Source organism: Chelonia mydas, chromosome 16, assembly GCF_015237465.2.
Source record: "Chelonia mydas isolate rCheMyd1 chromosome 16, rCheMyd1.pri.v2, whole genome shotgun sequence".
Lineage (NCBI taxonomy): Eukaryota > Metazoa > Chordata > Testudines > Cheloniidae > Chelonia > Chelonia mydas.
Window position 1 is genome coordinate 19,045,048 of NC_057857.1, and position 18,783 is coordinate 19,063,830.

General features: G+C 48.3%; 1 protein-coding gene across 1 annotated transcript in view; it reads left to right on the plus strand.

Moving 5' to 3' along the window:
- The window catches only part of NOTCH1 (notch receptor 1), a 79,509-nt gene extending 61,456 nt beyond the window's left edge, over positions 1 to 18,053 (plus strand). The window contains 19 exon segments of the mRNA XM_007060998.4: positions 332 to 451; positions 861 to 1,013; positions 1,831 to 2,059; positions 3,157 to 3,358; positions 3,569 to 3,722; positions 4,190 to 4,374; positions 4,983 to 5,115; positions 5,653 to 5,910; positions 6,015 to 6,127; positions 7,125 to 7,696; positions 8,869 to 9,297; positions 10,296 to 10,444; positions 11,052 to 11,268; positions 11,583 to 11,673; positions 11,942 to 12,107; positions 12,912 to 13,207; positions 13,717 to 13,864; positions 13,977 to 14,074; positions 14,795 to 18,053. Coding sequence (XP_007061060.2) covers positions 332 to 451; positions 861 to 1,013; positions 1,831 to 2,059; positions 3,157 to 3,358; positions 3,569 to 3,722; positions 4,190 to 4,374; positions 4,983 to 5,115; positions 5,653 to 5,910; positions 6,015 to 6,127; positions 7,125 to 7,696; positions 8,869 to 9,297; positions 10,296 to 10,444; positions 11,052 to 11,268; positions 11,583 to 11,673; positions 11,942 to 12,107; positions 12,912 to 13,207; positions 13,717 to 13,864; positions 13,977 to 14,074; positions 14,795 to 16,228 — 5,147 coding nt within the window. The 3' untranslated portion in view covers positions 16,229 to 18,053.
- Positions 18,054 to 18,783: the final 730 nt, after the last annotated feature.

Below are 18,783 nucleotides of genomic sequence, written 5' to 3' on the forward strand. Positions count from 1 at the left end.
AAAGCCCCCCCCAGCAGATGGGACATCCCCGTCCTTCCCAGTAAGGAGCTCTCCTGGAAGGCCTCCAAGAGGCAGGTCATGAGTGGGGAGTGCAGCTCTACATAGGCGTGTCGGTCTCCGTGAAATTGGTGGGAATTCTGAAATGACCCTGGTGGGTTACGGAGGAAGCACGAGCTCCTTTGTCTTGTCAAGGCCTGGAACTAGCCCAAGACTTCTTGGGCAGCGGGCTGGATGCAGCGAGCATGTCACAGGCCCTGCCACCTTTTGTTGACTTGGGACAGCAGCCTGCCATCAAGGCTTCAGCCGCGTGTCCCTCTCGCTCTGTCCACAGGGGCTACGTGCGAGGATGTGCTAGCTCCGTGTGCGGCCAGTCCGTGTAAGAATGGCGGCGAGTGCAGAGAGTCGGAGGACTACGAGAGCTTCTCCTGCGTCTGCCCCTCTGGCTGGCAAGGTATGGAGGGGATCTCTGATGCGTGCGCTTATCCGTCCCCTTCCGAGTTCAGCACTCTCCTCTCTCCTGGGCAGCCAGGTTATGCTGAACCCTCCTCTCGTTTTGTGCCTTCCCTTTCCCATGTGGCTCGGAGAATATCAGAACAAAGGTGGGAGAGTGGCCTTGTTGTTAAATTAAGGACATGAGAACCAAGACTTCTGGGGTCGATCCTTGGCTCTGCAACTGACTCACTGTGTGACCGTGGTCAACTCACTCCCTGTCTGTGTGCCGCAGCCGCCTCCTTCCCAATGGGAATAGTGATACTTCCCCACCATAGGGGTGATCTGTGCTGGTGCTAAAGGAAACCGTGATCGCGGGACTTCTACCAGCATGTTAAAGTGCTAAAGCTTTCCCTCCCTTTCTCTTGTAGGTCAAACATGTGAGATTGACATCAACGAATGTGTGAAAAGCCCCTGTCGAAATGGCGCCACGTGCCAGAACACAGATGGGAGCTACCGCTGCAACTGCAAAGCAGGCTACACTGGCCGCAACTGCGATACCGACATCGACGACTGCAAGCCAAGTAAGAGCTGGGCCGAGCATCTACTCTCCGAGCTGGTGCTAAAATCGTATTCTGTATTCTGAACTCCTTGAAGGAGCTTGAATTTCAGGGAGAGCAGGACATGGTGCAGTGAAAGGATGAGGGCAACCAGTCGTTACAACCTGTAACCATGACGCAGATTCCAAAAATTCCAATGAGATGCAGTGTTTTCCTGGCTCGCCGTTCACAGGATCTGCTGTTAATAAAGCCTGCAATTGCAACAGTTCCTCCCGCAGGGGCATTGGGGATTCCCCTTTGCTTAGGGTGGGAAACAATGTTCCCCTTTTAATGCCACCTGTTGCACCTTGTGTGGTTTTTAAAGGTACCCATGCCGTTGTCTAAAAGGGAATCAACTTTTGGACTGGATTCTCCATGGCGCTGTACCCAGTGTCATCATTTAGAGCAGGGCAGAATGGGTGTGAATCAGAAATGGCAGCATTTCACACCTACCCTGCCCTGGCACAAATGACAACACAAGGAGCAGGGAATGGAGAATCAGGCTCTTTGTGTGTTCAGTGCCAGCTCCTGCCTTGTCCAGGATCGGGCCAGGGCTGCCTTGCTCAGCTGCTTTGGTACTCCTGTGAGCGAATCTGCCAGCTGAGCTCCAGAACTGGAGATAGCTTCGATTTGGGCTGGGTTCTTTTCATGGCTGAACTGCCCCGTTTTCTCAGCAAGATCTGGCTGCTCACAGGTGGCAGCATTATGGGCTAATGCTGCATGAAAGCTGCCCGGCTTCACTGCTGTGTGCGGGGCTGTGAACTGCTGTATCTTAATGCTACGTGACTGCCTCTTCTTTCAGATCCCTGCCATAACGGTGGCTCCTGCTCTGACAGCATCGACGCCTTCTTCTGCGACTGCCTGGCAGGCTTCCGGGGGCCCAAATGCGAGGAGGACATCAACGAGTGCGCCAGCAACCCCTGCAAGAATGGGGCCAACTGCACGGATTGTGTCAACAGCTACACGTGCACCTGCCCCTCTGGCTTCAGTGGGATCCACTGTGAGAACAACACACCTGACTGCACAGAAAGGTAACTGGCCAGGGTTGGGCGCTGCTTGGGATGCTGAACACCTGGTTGCTACCAGGGGGTGATGGTGGGCCTGGGAGTCACTGTAATGCGAAGTGTCCCAGCAGCCCCAAGGGGCTCACTCCATTGGCCAGTGGCATTGCAGGTGGCCCTCATGAGGATGCTATGTTGGGGCAGGCACATATCCTGTCTCCCCAGGGGAATCTCCTCTCCGCTCTGGATTCGCTTGAAGAGCCTGGTCTGTTTAAACTAATCTTGCCAAAGGGTGAAGGAAGGGATTAGTTCAGCTCCCATTGGCTTCAATAAAAAAGCTCTCATTGATTTCTGTGGAGCTGGATCAGGCCCTGGAGGTCCTTGCTGTACTCCCACTGAAGCCAATGAGTCGGTGTCTGAGGGCTTTATTATATGCAGCCCTTTCCCAGCCAAAACTCCCACATGCTTCCTCTGGAGTTGTGTTAAGGCACTGGACTGGGACTCTGGAGGCTTGCGGTCAATCCCTGCTCGCTCACAGACTCCCTGCAACCTCGGGCAAGTTGCTTAGTGTCTCTGGGTTTCAGCTCTCTGGGGATCCTAGTATATCCCTGCCTCCCAGTAGGGCCGTGAGGGTTACTATGTTCAAGGGCATGACCGGCTCAGATATAACAGTGAATAGGGCCATGCAGATGCCTTACACAAAGTCAGGAAATGAAGTTTGGGCCCAAACTATGTGGTTTTTGCTCCAGTCATTAAAATGGTAGATTTACATTGCAAGAGCATAGATTCTTAAAATTCCCATGAACTCTCCTTGTGTTCGGTGCTAGCTTGTGAGAGGTACAACCCATGGGCTATGCCGTTTAGCGGTTGAACCAGAGGACTAGCAGTCTGGACTCCTGGGTTCTGTTTCTAGTTCTGCCACTATACTGATGTCTGACTATGGGAAAGACACATAAGTTTTCTAAGCCTCAGTTTCCCCATCTGTGTGTTTCTCTCTTTCCCAGAGGGGTTTTGAGACTGAATCAGTTAATGTTGGTACAAGGGCTTTGAGATCCATGGATGGAGAACGCCATTACAATAGTCACTATTATTTACTGGGAAGCAATGTTTGTTTTCCCACCTTTCAGCTCCTGTTTTAATGGGGGAACCTGCGTGGACGGCATCAATACCTTCACCTGCGTGTGCCCACCGGGCTTCACGGGCAGCTACTGTGAGCATGACATCAACGAATGCGACTCCAAGCCGTGCTTGAATGGGGGCACCTGCCAGGACAGCTATGGGACCTACAAGTGCGCCTGTCCGCAGGGCTACACCGGCCTCAACTGTCAGGTAAAGAACAATCAGCCCGTTAATCACATGAGGCCAGATCCTCACGTAGCACCATGGAAGGATTGCCACTTTACACCAACGGAGGATCTGCCCCAGGTTCACTGCAGCTCAGCACCCCAGATCCAGAGGTCTCATTTCTCCCCTACTTGCTATGTCCTGCACAATCCTTTCCATTCAAGCAAAGTATGAACTTCCTTCCTCTCTCCCCAGAATCTGGTGCGCTGGTGTGACTCCTCTCCCTGCAAAAACGGAGGAAAGTGCTGGCAGACCAACAACCTGTACCGCTGCGAGTGCAACAGCGGGTGGACGGGCCTGTATTGTGACGTCCCCAGCGTATCCTGTGATGTGGCTGCGAAGCAGCAAGGTAAAGTCTGCTCTCAGTGCTGTCTTTTGTGCAATAGCGCCCTGGGGCCTGGTGAATTCATGGAGGTTTAGGGTCAGATTTCCAAGGAATGGCCAAGCTCTGTTTGGCACTGGGCCCAGGAAACGGGGACAAAGGTGGCTGTACGCCTCCATTGCACTTCCCGGATTCCTAGTGCTGCTGGGGGCTAGTTCAGCCCCTGGCACAAGTTAAAGCAACCTCAGGGCTGCTGTGATTTACATTGACTCAGAACAACTCCCAGTGGCTGCTGTCCTGGCCAGAGATCACCGGAGAGACACAAAGAAGCCAGAGCGTGGGCCAAGACCTGGCACTTCTAATAGTGCCCTATGGGGGTGCTTTTCTCGAAGAGCAGCCTCCCCTTCACAGGCCCATTTTGCACAAATGTGCCCATGCATCACTGGCCTTGTAGTGTGCTTCACTGTCTGCTCCCCGGCCTTGTGCTCTCCCAGGTGTCGACGTTGCGCACCTGTGCAGGAACTCCGGCCTCTGCGTGGATACAGGCAACACGCACTTCTGCCGCTGCCAGGCCGGCTACACCGGCAGCTACTGTGAGGAGCAGGTGGACGAGTGCTCCCCGAACCCCTGCCAGAATGGAGCTACATGCACGGACTACCTGGGAGGCTACTCCTGTGAGGTACGCTGGCTGGCTGCCAGACTACCTGCGGTCAGCAGCACTCGGGGAGCATGTGGGGCTTAGCAGTTAGAGCAAAGGACTGGGAGACGGGACTCTTGGGTTCTACTCCTGACTCTACAGCTTCGGACAAGACACTTGGCTTCTCTGTGCCTCACTCTTCTCCATCTGTGAAGTGGGATTAATGGCATTGCCTGTGCATAACCCATTTGTGTTGGTAGCGTGCTTTGAGATCCACAGATGGCAGGTGCTTTTTAAGTGCTAATTATTTTCCTCCTTTCTATAAACAAAGCTGTCCAAACGTCTTCCAAACCACACTGCCTCATTGGCAACTGGGCTGCCTCCGGGTTGCATAAAATGCAGTAGATTGCATTTGCAATAGTGAGGCACGGGTATTGCTGGGGAGAGAGGGGAAGCAGTGTTTAGCCCATGCTTTGGACATCCTGGCCTTTAATCAGGGCTAGAATAGCCCCCACATGACCGCTGAAGGAAGAGATTAGGCACTTGGATACCTCAGTGATGGGAACAGCATAGGAACCCGAGATTAGAACTGAACAGGTTCGTTATCAGAGTGAATGTAACTAATGGTTCCCCTTGTTCTTCCCTTGCAGTGTGTTGCTGGCTATCACGGAGTTAACTGCTCAGAGGAGATCAATGAGTGCCTGTCTCACCCATGCCAGAATGGAGGAACCTGCATCGATCTCATCAATACCTACAAATGCTCTTGCCCCAGAGGGACTCAAGGTAAATTAATGGGGAATACTTTTCTGAGTGCAGAAATCCTTGGTATGTGCTCATTAGCTCCTGTGTATGCACGCTGGTCTTAATGGTGGAAGCAGCTGCAGGAATATTGGATTACATTAGCTTGTTAGCCCAGCCATCAAGGAGCTCAAGTGGTCTTGTAATGCTACTGGTCACCTCCTGCCAGAGACCAGGTGTCCTCAACTCCCACTGAAATGGCTGAAGGGGACGTTGGCAAGCAGCTACTCACGCTGCAGAGGGAGAGGCCATCTGGCTGCCCTGTTAGTGTCTTACATGATCAGCAGAGACCAGTGCCTGCCAGGCTGACCAATATTGCCTCATGGTTTCCTTGCACTCCCCCATCAATCTGTCTGTCTCCGTCTCTTGTCCTATACTTAGCTTGTAAGCCCCTTGTCTTTTGGTTCTGGGTTTGTTCAGCACCCAGCACAATGGGATCCTGGTCCATGACCAGAGCTAGGGCAAAACAAAACAAAATTCAGACTAAACATGGGCTGTTCCCCCTGCCCCATCTGTCCCCAGGGGTGCACTGTGAAATCAACGTTGATGATTGCAGCCCTTTCTTTGATCCCGTCACTCTGGGGCCCAAGTGCTTTAACAACGGCAAATGCACAGACCGAGTGGGCGGCTACAGCTGCATCTGCCCACCTGGCTTCGTGGGGGAGCGCTGCGAGGGGGACGTCAATGAATGCCTGTCCAACCCCTGTGATGCGCGGGGGACCCAGAACTGCGTGCAGCGCGTCAACGATTACAAGTGCGAGTGCAGGCAGGGGTATGCAGGTGAGCGAGCCTTTCCCATCCAGCCCGTGAAGGACCTTGAGGCTGCGGGTAACACGTCACACTCATGGGTGCCTCCTTTCTCCTCCCCGCCCCCCTCCCCACAGGCCGTCGCTGTGACACCGTGGTGGATGGCTGTAAGGGCAAACCCTGCAGGAACGGTGGAACGTGTGCAGTTGCTAGCAACACTGGCCGGGGCTTCATCTGTAAATGCCCCCCGGTACGTATCTAACTCCTTCCAGGTTTCACCCAACATTTCTGCCCCATGCTCCTAGGAGGGCAAGCTAGGGGATCTAATGGTCCCATGTGGCCTAAAAATCTGAGTCCTAGTACATCACGCGGACCCTCCAAATCCGGACATTGGAGGGAGCTCAGACCAAAGGGGCCAGGTTGTGAGCCCCTTATTCACAAATCCCACTGCAGTTCATGGGACTCCACGTGTGACAGTAACTGCTTACAGTCTGGCCCCAAATGGTTAGGGGGCTGCAGGGAGTGATTAAAGCAAGGGGACTGTGGTAGCCAGGTGTGAGCATGTGCAGGCCGTGACCATGGCAGAGAGAGAGAGAGGAATTGGGGCAGGTGAGCCAAAGTGGGAGAATGCCATCAATTATCCTAACGAGGAGCAAGAGGGGGATGTCAAGCAGAAAGAGATTTTGGCTGAGTATCAAGAGAACAGTGCCTAGCAGTGTGATCTGCTAGGACTGTGGAAGAGGCTCCCAGTGGAGATGGTGGAAGCTCTGATATATGGGTCATTTAAAGCTAGACTGGATGGAGCGCTAGAAAATATCCTATGGGGAAGAGACCTGCTTTGGTTGGAGGTGGATGATCGCATGGTAGAGGAGCGTCTAGATTTTTTCCCCATGTTTAATTTCAAGGTAAATGTTAAGGCTCTACTTCTGATTTATTATTTTTGATAAGTTAGGTGCCTGATTCCCAATTGCTTTTAATGGGATTTAAGCACCAAACTCCCTTAGACTGTAATTTACTAAAGGACATTACAGTTATTGTTCTAGAGCTGTGGCCAGGCTGGCCATAATGATGATGAGAGAATTGAGTGTCTAACACAGAACTAGGCACAAAACCAGCCTGGCTAGGTCACTGCTCTTCTGCTTTCACTGTCTCCCTATCAGTTGGTTCCTCCTGATCCGTGCTTCACAAGGCTGATGGCTGCAACATCAGAGACACTAACTCTGCCTCCCTGGCTCTTGTCTCCCCAGGGTTTTGTCGGCGCCACTTGTGAAAACGACTCGCGCACCTGTGGGAACCTGCACTGCCTGAACGGCGGCACCTGCATCTCCATCCACAAGAGCTCCAAGTGCATGTGTGATCCTGCCTTCACGGGGCCAGACTGCCAGCACCCCGTCAGCAGCCCTTGCAATTCAAACCCATGTTACAACGGGGGCACCTGTGAATACTTCAGTGACGCTCCCCCATATTACCAGTGCAATTGCCCTGCAAATTTCAATGGCCTATACTGCCACATCCTGGATTTCGATTTCCGGGGAGGCGTCGGCCAGGACATCACCCCACCCAAAATCGAAGAGAAATGTGAGATACCCGTTTGCGCGGGTTTCGCTGGCAACAAGATCTGCGATGGGAAGTGCAACAACCATGCCTGCGGCTGGGATGGAGGGGACTGTTCCCTCAACTTCAACGACCCCTGGAAGAACTGCTCCCAGTCGCTGCAGTGCTGGAAGTACTTCAACGACGGGAAGTGCGATTCGCAGTGCAACAATGCTGGGTGTCTGTACGATGGCTTTGACTGCCAGAAGGTGGAAGGGCAATGCAAGTAAGCAACCTCCTCCCCATTGCTGTCCCTTCAAAGCCAGGGTCTTTTCTGCTGATTATCAGAGGAACTTTGGTTGGTTGTTTTGCTTCTCCAGATGCTATTTTATATCAGGTGGGCCCAATCCTGAGCAACCTCAATGTCCACTGACTTCACTGGGAGTTGTAGGTGATCAGCAACTTCCTGGGTTTGGCCCTTCTTTGACTTACTTACCCCATTATGTTACACCCCTGTTGGCTCCCTTTCGGGCATCTCTGCTGATGGAGCATCCTGTATAGAAATTCACCACTTTGGTGAACTCTTCTCAATAGGTAGCAGTGCCTTGTTGAGTTTGGCACTGTTAGTGCTTAGTGGGAGATCAGCAAGAAATCGCCAGGATTCTATAGGAAGTGGTGCTCATGTTACAATGGATGGCACTCACAGACTTTAAGGTCAGAAAGGACCATCATGATCATCTAGTCTGACCTCCTGCACATTGCAGGTCACAGAACCTCACCCCCCCACTCCTGTAATGGACCCCTAATCTCTGGCTGAGTTACTGAAGTCCTCAAATCATGATTTAAAGACTTCAAGTTACAGAGAATCCACCATTTACACTAGTTTAAACCTGCAAGTGATCCGTGCCCCATGCTGCAGAGGAAGGCGAAAATCCCCCAGGGTCTCTGCCAATCTGACCTGGGGGAAAATTCCCTCCCAACTCCAACTATGGCGATCAGTTGGATCCTGAGCATGTGGGCCGATACTGAAGCCATCCTGCCGGTGTGCTGCTGATGGCACCAACTTTCAGAAGATCCGCCAAATACTTGCTGGCTTTTACTGAGAATTCTTTTGCAGTTGTACGGATTTGATCTCCGGTTCCTGGACAAACTCTGTTTTGAGTGATTGTATTCTGCCTCTCTCAGCTTCCCTGGGTCAAAGTAATTGTCTTCACATTCTGTCCTAAATTCCCACCTATAGTTTAATAGCTGCCATGTTTCACCCCAAAAGTGGTTGCTTTTCAGTGTTGCATAAAGTGATTCCCCTCTTTATACAGCAATTTAGGATATGTCAGGGTGAGCAGTGCTGTTGTTACAGGAGAGAAGTCCTTGAAACTCCTACTACTATACTAATAGATGGATAATAAGAGTGGCTGTTGGTGTAATTAATCCTTTCCCCTTTCTTTTCCTTCTCCCTAGTCCTCTGTATGACCAGTACTGTAAAGATCACTTTTCAGATGGTCACTGCGATCAGGGGTGTAACAACGCTGAGTGTGAATGGGATGGTCTGGACTGTGCCAACAACATGCCTGAGAAACTTGCAGATGGCACTTTGGTAGTGGTGGTCCTGATAACCCCAGAGAACCTGAAGAACAACTCCTTCAACTTCCTCCGGGAGCTCAGCCGCGTCCTTCACACCAATGTGGTCTTCAAGAAGAACCCCAAGGGAGAGTACATGATCTTCCCATACTACGGCAATGAAGAGGAGCTGAAAAAGCACCACATCAAGAGGTCGACGGAGAACTGGTCAGACATGCCCAGCACCGTCTTCAACACAATAAAGACATCCCTCTCATCGCGTGTTGGTGAAAGGCAGCGGAGAGAGCTGGATCAGATGGATATCAGAGGGTGAGGGGGCAGAGAAAAGGCTTTCATTGAACAGCAGTTATTGTACCCTATTGATATTAATAACCTGCTCTAAGGAAAATGCTGCAGGATGGAGAATTTTACCAAGATGTTGGTTTTAAATATGTACTGGGACTGAATTTCTTATGCAAGAGAAGTTGGGAAGGGGATGTCAATGCTGCTTTATGGTTTGGAATTAAATTTTTTAAAATAATGCTACAACCAGTGTTCCCTCTAATTTGTGACGGGCCATGTGCGCAAAAAATTTCTTCTGTGCAAATTTTTGTGCACGCAATGTTTCACCGTGTGCACGCGGTTTAGGATCTGTGTGCATGCGCACAGTTTAGAGGGAACAGTGGCTACAGCTGACATGGCTAATGGAGTCCCAGGTGTTGGCTAGGAGTCACGCTCGGGGGGGTGAGACTGGCAGTCAGAACTAGGTTGGCTCTTGTTATTTTAGGTAGTCACTTAGTTAAGCCTTGGTTTCCTGACTGTGGTGGTCTGTTATGAGTCTCAATTACTGCAAAGTTGTAAGGTGCTTTGAGACACTTGTGCTGAATAGCTACAAAGGGCCCAGTTCTTCTCCTGCTCAGAGCAGTGGAAGTCAGGAGTCCCTCCACTAAAATCAGTGGCGAATACGATGGGGTAAAACTGGTGTGAAAAGCGATTTAGGGCCCCAAGTACTGTTGTTATTTATTACCTGCTCGTGTTTGTGTGACTTCTGTCGTTGCTAAGGAAAGACATTCCTGTGTTACTGAACAGCTGACAAATAGACTTGGGGCTAAATCCTACAGTCCTTACACAGGTAAAACTCCAATTGACATTAGCAGGGGCTTTGCCTAATTTAGGTCTGCAGGTTTGGGCCATGCATAAGTAAACAAGTCTGTTTCCACCATCTTAATCTACCCTGATGTGGGGTTATGGGGAGAACAGACCTAGGTCTTGACTCTCCTTCAGTTTGATCATTGTTCTCTATTTCCATTTGCTCTCCTTCCATACAGATCCATCGTATACTTGGAGATCGACAACCGCCAGTGTATCCAGTCCTCCTCGCAATGCTTTCAGAGTGCAACTGATGTGGCGGCTTTCCTGGGTGCCTTGGCCTCGCTTGGTAACCTGAACATCCCCTACAAAATAGAAGCCGTTAAAAGTAAGTTTAGCTGGCAGCTGCTGAAGGGATTGAGACTGGAGGTGATTGAAACTTTCCAGCCCACATCCATGATCCAATTATCAGCCAGCCGAGCTCAGAATGCTGTATCCAGAGACAGTTCGGCTTTAATAACCTTGAATCTTTGTGGATTTTAAATCTACATTAATAAACTAATTCTGTTTTGTTTTTTTTTATTTTGCTTAGTTTGGGTTTATTTCAAAATCATTACAGCTAAAAAAGGGGGAAAAAAACACCCATCTCCAATCAATCAGTGACATGTGAGGAGCTGGAGTTTGTATCTTCGAAATCCCCCTGAATCCTTTTGTCTTAACAGCTCAATGAGAGCGCAGTGATTTGAAGTTTGCTAATCCTTTTCCTTAAAGGAGAAAAAAGTAAAGCTGTCTCCTGATGCAGCTGGCTTGTGCAGAGGAGAATTTGCTGATAGTTTGCAATTCTGATTAATAGCGTATAAAATGACCTTATTTTGGGGGATGATTTAGATCAGCCATAGGTACCTCTATTAACTAATTTCACTTCATTTGTGCTCCATCACCAGTTTGATATGCAGCTTAATGTCTGTGTCTCCATGCGCCCCGCTCTTTTTTAGGTGAAACAGCTGAGCCCCAGAGGAACTCCCAGCTGTATCCTATGTATGTGGTGGTGGCTGCACTGGTCTTGCTTGCTTTCATTGGAGTGGGAGTAGTGGTATCTCGAAAGCGGCGCAGGGAGCATGGGCAGCTCTGGTTCCCAGAAGGCTTCAAAGTGACAGAGTCAAGCAAGAAGAAGCGACGAGAGCCACTTGGGGAGGACTCCGTGGGACTGAAGTGAGTAATCTTACTGTTAACCGGTTAAATGCTGTGGAGTGCAGCTACTAATGACAGTGCTACTCTCCCAGAACCTTTAGAGCTCTCTCCTTGAGTGCTTGATCTGATACAGCCGGGGAAACGGTTATGAAGAGTTTTCAGGGTTTTGCAAGGGGGGAACAATACCCTAGCTTTGGGGGGATTTTTAATGTTCTGTAAATTGCCAGGTATTTCTTCATTTAGTTTTGTGCATGTAGAGCATGTGATCCATTGCCTCTCAGTTTTTGCAAAAGAACCAATTACTTGAGGTTTTTCTATATTTTTTTTTTTTAAAGACCCCTGAAAAATGCTTCTGATGGCACCTTGATGGATGACAACCAGAATGAATGGGGTGATGAAGAAACCTTGGACACTAAGAAGTTCAGGGTAAGCTAAGAGTAACATTAGCGCACTGTGCTTGCAGTGAGCTATTTCATTAGTAAGGTGAACAGTGCTACGAGACATAACACAAGGGTTTGCTTTTAGGGTTCCATACCATGCTGATCACAACTTCTGAAGGCTCCGTTTCAACCTGTGTGTGATGTAAATGTAGCTTTGAGTCTTACAGAGCTTTTCATTTCAGCTCTGCTTTTTTATATCTTCTCTTGCCTTTTCCTTGAGGTCTGACTTTCAGCTTCCTTTTGTCCTTTCTTAGTTTGAGGAGCAGGCGATGCTGCCGGACACGGACGATCAGACAGATCACAGGCAGTGGACTCAACAGCACCTAGATGCAGCCGACCTGCGCATCTCTTCCATGGCACCCACCCCACCGCAAGGTGAAATTGATGCAGATTGTATGGATGTCAACGTTCGAGGTCCTGGTAAGGGAGGTTCCTTTGCTCTGATGCTTGCATAATTTAATCTATAACCCTCATTCTCTTTCTGCAATTAAACAGTGCAAGAATATCTATCTAGTCGCATTTCTAATGTGCCTGTTGCTGTGCTGCCATTTACACGTCAGTCTTCGTGTAACCTAACGCAGAAGTGCCCCGCCGAGAAGTCCTTCCATGCTGCATTGCTACTGTTTTGTATGATTTAAGGAGATTTGCCTTTGTGGCATTTTGTTTTCCATAAATCTCTCCTGATTTAACCACAGAGAGGGAAGTCAGAGAATCAAAGAGGTTAGAGTTGGGGGAAGATACCCATTAGATCATGCCGTTCATCTCCCTGCCAGTGCAGGATTGATCCCTATAGGATGTTTACAAGTGTTTTCTTGTCTAGTCAGGTTCTAACTATCCCAAGCATCAGAGCTTCATCCACTTCCCTTGGGAGACTGTTCCACAACCAAATACGGAAAGCTTTTAAACTGCAGTACAGTGCAGCCGTATTCCGCATAGTGTCTTCCATGTAAACCGTGCCCTGAAATGCTTTGGAGAGTTGAATCCAAGACAGCAGACAACATAGGGAAGCCAGTGAGTGGTGAGAAGCTACTGAATGAGGAATAATTTCAGACCAAAATCAGAGGAAGGGTGTTAGTTTCTGATGTCAGGAAGTACATAGGAACCAGAGCTTGATGTGCCAAGAAAACAAGTAGCCCCTGCAAGTCAGAAGGTCTCCCTGGAATCGCCCATTACAGAAGGGCAAAGAGTCCCTCGCTGTTCATGGGGTCGCTCTGTGTTTTCCAGACGGATTCACCCCGCTCATGATCGCTTCGTGCAGTGGAGGAGGACTGGAGACTGGCAACAGCGAAGAGGAGGAGGATGCTCCCGCTGTCATCTCGGATTTCATTTACCAGGGTGCCAGCTTGCACAACCAGACAGACCGAACCGGTGAGACGGCACTCCACCTGGCCGCAAGGTATTCTCGCTCCGATGCTGCCAAACGCCTGCTGGAGGCCAGTGCAGATGCAAACATCCAGGACAACATGGGCAGGACGCCCCTCCATGCAGCTGTGTCAGCTGATGCTCAAGGAGTCTTCCAGGTACATCAACCTTAGCTAGCAACCTTTCCTACTGTGGTCCTTTCCTATAGAGTAAAGGGCCACTGGGAGTCAGTTTTGTGGCCCCTGTTAATTGAACATATACCAAAGTCTCCATCCTGGCCTTAATCAGCCAAGTCATTATTGATGTCAATGAGAATTTTGCTGAGTAAGGATTTTAGCATTTGACCCAAAATTTAGTGCCGTGGAAAGGTACAGTGATGTAAGCCTTGGCGACTTGAAGCCGCCTCTTTAGTCACAGAGCAGGTACTGCGCAAGCCTCCCCAGTGCTACCCCACTTTTATATGAGCCACTCCTGGCCTGCAGGGACCAACTCTAGGCAAGAGAGAGGGGGAATTGATCCTTCACAACCCCTTCCAGACCTTGATCTCTCTGTAGCGGCTCCCAGCAAGAGGGCTGGTGGTTTTTGTTATGTGGACACCTCGCTGAAATATCCGCTGTCTTTCTCCTAATGTTGGGGGTTTTCCATGCATTCGTCTCTTTATGGGCAGATCCTGATTAGGAACAGAGCGACCGATTTGGATGCTCGCATGCACGATGGGACCACGCCGCTGATCCTGGCAGCTCGCTTGGCTGTGGAGGGCATGCTGGAGGATCTGATCAATTGCCACGCAGATGTCAATGCAGTGGATGACCTAGGTATGGCAGCCTGCTAAAACGCGCACCGCTGTATGAGGTGCTGAAGGCAGGGAATATTTGTTGTTGTTCTAACTGCTGACTAATGCAGGCTGTATGTCACCTTCTTCCCCAGGCAAATCAGCACTGCACTGGGCAGCTGCTGTGAATAACGTAGAAGCTGCCGTGGTGCTGCTGAAGAACGGTGCCAATAAAGACATGCAGAACAATAAGGTAGGGATGGATCTACAGGGCTAGCAGGTGCAAGGCAATTATTTCCCTTGCACAAGTCAATCCGAGGCTCATTTTTGCCTAAAATGTAACCCTGGCTGCCAGATGGTGAGGTTCGCATCTGATTGTTACTCCAACTGAAGTGGATGGGAGTTGGCTTGAATACGGAGCCCAAGGGTTGGCCCTGTATGCAGTGTTAGTGACCTGTGTGCTGTTGGATTAGGAGGAAATAACAAGTGTGTGTTTGCTCACTTCACTGTGCTGTTTAGGTGAAGGTCACATGTGGTTAGTGGGTTAGTATTGGATATGGATGAGGTAACTCACAGAATTCAAACACAGAGGCATTCAGCAAGGTCTTTCCCTGGACCTTATCAAAAAAGGGGTAACCGAAAACTCCCCCAGCCTAGGATTCAACCCAGTTCTGTAACTAGCTGGAGCCCAGCTTTCCCATGAGTATTGTCCCCACTGTGCCTCCCCAGCAGCCTTTCTCCTGAGCACTTGTGCCAGGGGAGAGAGAAGCTATGCAAGGAAGTGAGACTGCCCCTTACCTTTGCATGATGTTGAACTCCATGAACTTATGAACCTAGCAATTATTTGTGCAGCTGCTGAGCTTCCTAATTAAGAGTGATGTCTTCACATCTAAAATAAAAACAGGATTGGACCAGCTTGGGAAATCTGTTAGCTTTGGGGTTTTAAAACAAACTGTCTCCCCTGTGTTTCTAGGAGGAGACGCCGTTGTTTCTTGCAGCCAGAGAAGGGAGCTACGAAACTGCCAAAGTCCTCCTGGATCACTTTGCGAACCGTGACATAACAGATCACATGGACCGGCTCCCGCGGGACATTGCGCAGGAACGCATGCACCACGACATTGTGCGGCTGCTGGACGAGTATAACCTGGTACGGAGCCCTCCACTGCATAATGGTCCGCTGGGGGCGCCCACCCTGTCTCCTCCACTGTGCTCTCCCAGCAGTTACATCGGCAACCTGAAACCCAACGTCCAGGGGAAGAAAGCTAGGAAGCCAAGTACCAAGGGCCTGAGCTGCAATAGCAAAGATTCCAAAGACATCAAAGCCAGGAGGAAAAAATCGCAGGATGGGAAAGGGTGCCTTCTAGATAGCTCTAGCGTGCTGTCACCAGTCGACTCCCTGGAGTCACCCCATGGGTACCTGTCGGATGTTGCTTCTCCTCCACTGATGACCTCTCCATTTCAGCAGTCCCCTTCCATGCCTCTGAATCACTTGCCAGGCATGCCTGATGCCCACATGAGTATCAACCATCTTAACATGGCGGGAAAGCAGGATATGGTGATGGGCAGCTCCAGCAGGATGGCCTTCGATTCAGTGCCCCCGCGTCTCTCTCACCTTCCCGTATCCAGCCCCAGCGCAGTCATGAGCAGTGCACCGATGAATTTCACCGTAGGCGGAGCGGCCAGCCTGACCGGGCAGTGCGACTGGCTAACAAGGCTGCAGAATGGGATGGTCCAGAACCAATATAATCCAATGAGAAACAACATCCAGCCCGGGGCTCACCAGCAAACCCAAGCCCTTCAGCATGGCATGATGACCTCCCTGCACAACGGCATGCCCACCACTACCTTGTCTCAGATGATGAGCTACCAGCCCATGCCGAATACAAGGCTGGCCTCCCAGCCACATCTGATGCAGGCCCAGCAGTTGCAACAGATCCAACAGCAGCAGAATTTACAGCAGCAGCTGCAACAGCAAAATCTGCAGCAGCAGCATCACAATACCAGCTCGAACACCAACGCCCACATTAGCCAAAATTTCCTCGGTAACGAGCTAAACCAGTCAGACATGCAGCAGGTGAGCAGCACTACCATGACAGTGCACACTATTTTGCCTCAAGAGACCCAGATCCTATCAACGTCTCTACCATCCTCCCTCACGCAACCCATGACCACCACCCAGTTTTTAACTCCACCCTCTCAACACAGTTACTCCTCCCCCTTGGACAATACACCCAATCACCAGCTTCAGGTGCCAGACCACCCTTTCTTAACACCTTCTCCGGAGTCACCGGACCAATGGTCCAGCTCGTCACCTCATTCCAACATATCTGATTGGTCAGAGGGAATCTCCAGCCCTCCCACGAGTATGCAGTCACAGATAGGACACATCCCAGAAGCCTTCAAGTAAAGAAGGTGTTTCGGAGACATTGACACAGTGGGACTTAGGATCATCTTTTAAAAACTTCTTCTAAGGACACTGTTTTGACTGAAGGATCCCTTTTTATATGTTTTTTATACAAAATAAGAATACAATGTTTAATCTTTTTTTAGTATTTATTTATGTACTTTTTATTTTACATGAAAACACTGCCTTTTTATTTATATGTTCTATTGCTAAGAACTCAAAATGAGACACTTCAGTTGCGCGCCAAGGAATTAAAAACTATTAGATCTTTTATAGAAAATTTTTTTTTGTTTTTGGGGTGTTTTTTAATATGTTGACTTGATCGGGGTGGGGGTTCTTTTTGTAAAGTTATAAGCAAAGATTCGTGATTCTGAAATGCCATTTATTTATTGATTTTTTTTTTAATTTTATTTTTTTTTATTTTATTTTGCTTTCAAACCCAGAAAAAATGGGAGGGGAAGGGGGAGAATTAGCTACAAATGTCACCCCTTGAAAAAATTATAAATTAAGCATGAATCGATTTTTGAAATGTACTTTAAAATGTTTTCTTGGGTGTTTATCTGAGGACATTTTATGGTACTAGTCATGAATCTTTGTTTAAAATTTCAGTATTATATAGTTGTACATTTATCTTAATACATAGAAATTCTTGTTCTTTCTTTTTTATATATATTTAAATGCTGTCTATATAAAAAAAAATCAGGATTACAGACCTGTGATAGGTTTTAAGCTTAAAAAAAAAAAAAAAAAAAAAATCTACATAACATTGTTGCTGCCTAAAGAAACAGAACATTTGCCAAATCTGTTGAAAACCCATAGCTATGGAGTCAGTGCTGAAGGGTTTCTCGGGGTTTTTCTGCAATTGACTGAATAACAATTTAAACAATAAAAATGCTAGGAGTTGGACTTTTAGACACATCCTTCATTTAAGGGTGGCCCGTCCTATTTTGAAGGAGGCATTTGTCAATTACTGGAAACCAACTTGAATGAAAGTTAACAGAGCATTACAAGGCCCAACCACAGTCTACTATCAATCCATAACATTCAAGCTGGTTTTGAAACGCTGAACTTTTGGGTTTGCAACTTAAGAGGTCAGGTTCGGCTGTAGCCCTGACCTATTCTACCAGGAGGGCAGAAATTAGGAGACACAGACAGAAACTAGACTGCTGAGCCCATGTGTTTAAATGGTGACATTTGATTCTTGCTAGTCTGGAGTGATGCATCGGGTTTATATTGGTGCGCACTCTTTTGTGGAGGTGGGGGGAGACAACCATATAAAATATAGTATAAGCCTATGGCAGATTTAATGTTTGTAAATAAGTTTTTTCTTTTTAAAAGGTGGATTTTGTTTCAAAAATCTAAATGAACAAGTCTTAAGTACATCATGCTTATTAGAGGTGTCAGAATATTGCTTACTCATTGACTGTGAAAGGAAAGCAAACATTATGCTTACATACAGGACATTCACTCACCTAAAATGCAGTCAATCAAGGAAACCTAAGAAAAGGGAGAGATTCCTGATCCCTTTTAGTTAGAAACCAAATATGATTAAAATTTCTCAAAAGCACAAGGCTTTCTGCAGTCCCTTGTGTGCTCATCTCTTAGTAAACATTTAAGGAGCATCGGTATTGTGACATCCCTAATATGAGTGATTTAAACATCAAGTGGTGTTGTCTTCCTCTGTTTTATAAACTAGAATGTAGTTTACGAAAAAATCTTCTGTAATAAAGTTATCTACCTGCAAAGTTGTAGTTTGCAAAAATGATGTATTTTTTGGTAAACTGATTTGCAATAAATGATGCTCATGGGCGTCTAGATTTTACTAAAACTTGAACATGATGTTTTTGCCATGTGTCAGTAGAATTGTTGTGGACAAACTCCCCAGCCTGCCTGACCTGACATCTGCTCCTCATCAATACCTGAGGGCTGCGTGAAAATCCTGCATCTCCAAATGAAACACTGGTGCCTTCTTAATACATTGTTTGTGTAACTAAGGCCCAATCCAGTTCTTGTTGAAGTCAATAAAGATTTCAGTGGAAGTTGGATTGGGCCAATAAGAAATGCTACTGGAGGCTTTTATTCAGGCAAAACTCCCATTGGCTTTGTTGGAGGTTTTGCCTGAGCAAGGTCTGTAGGAGGGGACTTTTACTGCGTAAAGCCCTGACCTTGCAGTGAAATCTGTACAGGAGGTCTCTTACCTGAGCTGTGCTATTGTGAGGACCCCGCTACTAGATCAGGGCCTTAAATGGGAAGAGCTGGGAAGATGTTTTAAACAGCTTCTTATATGGAAACTTCAACTGCTTTCTTAATTCTCCCACTGGAAAAATAATCCCTCTTGACCCCAAAGGTTAGATTTTAGGAGAACTTTTTGGTAGACAAGATAGCTAAGAGTGAGTGGTAGATAGCTGCTTTTAGTTATATATGGGCTATTAGAAAAAAAACAAACCCTATGGTGTTGAATAATGCAAAATGCTTTACACTTCACACCCAAAACAGAGTGCATCTGGAAAAGGCCACAAGTGGGGCTGTTAATGTAGATATTGTAAAGAAGTTGAAAA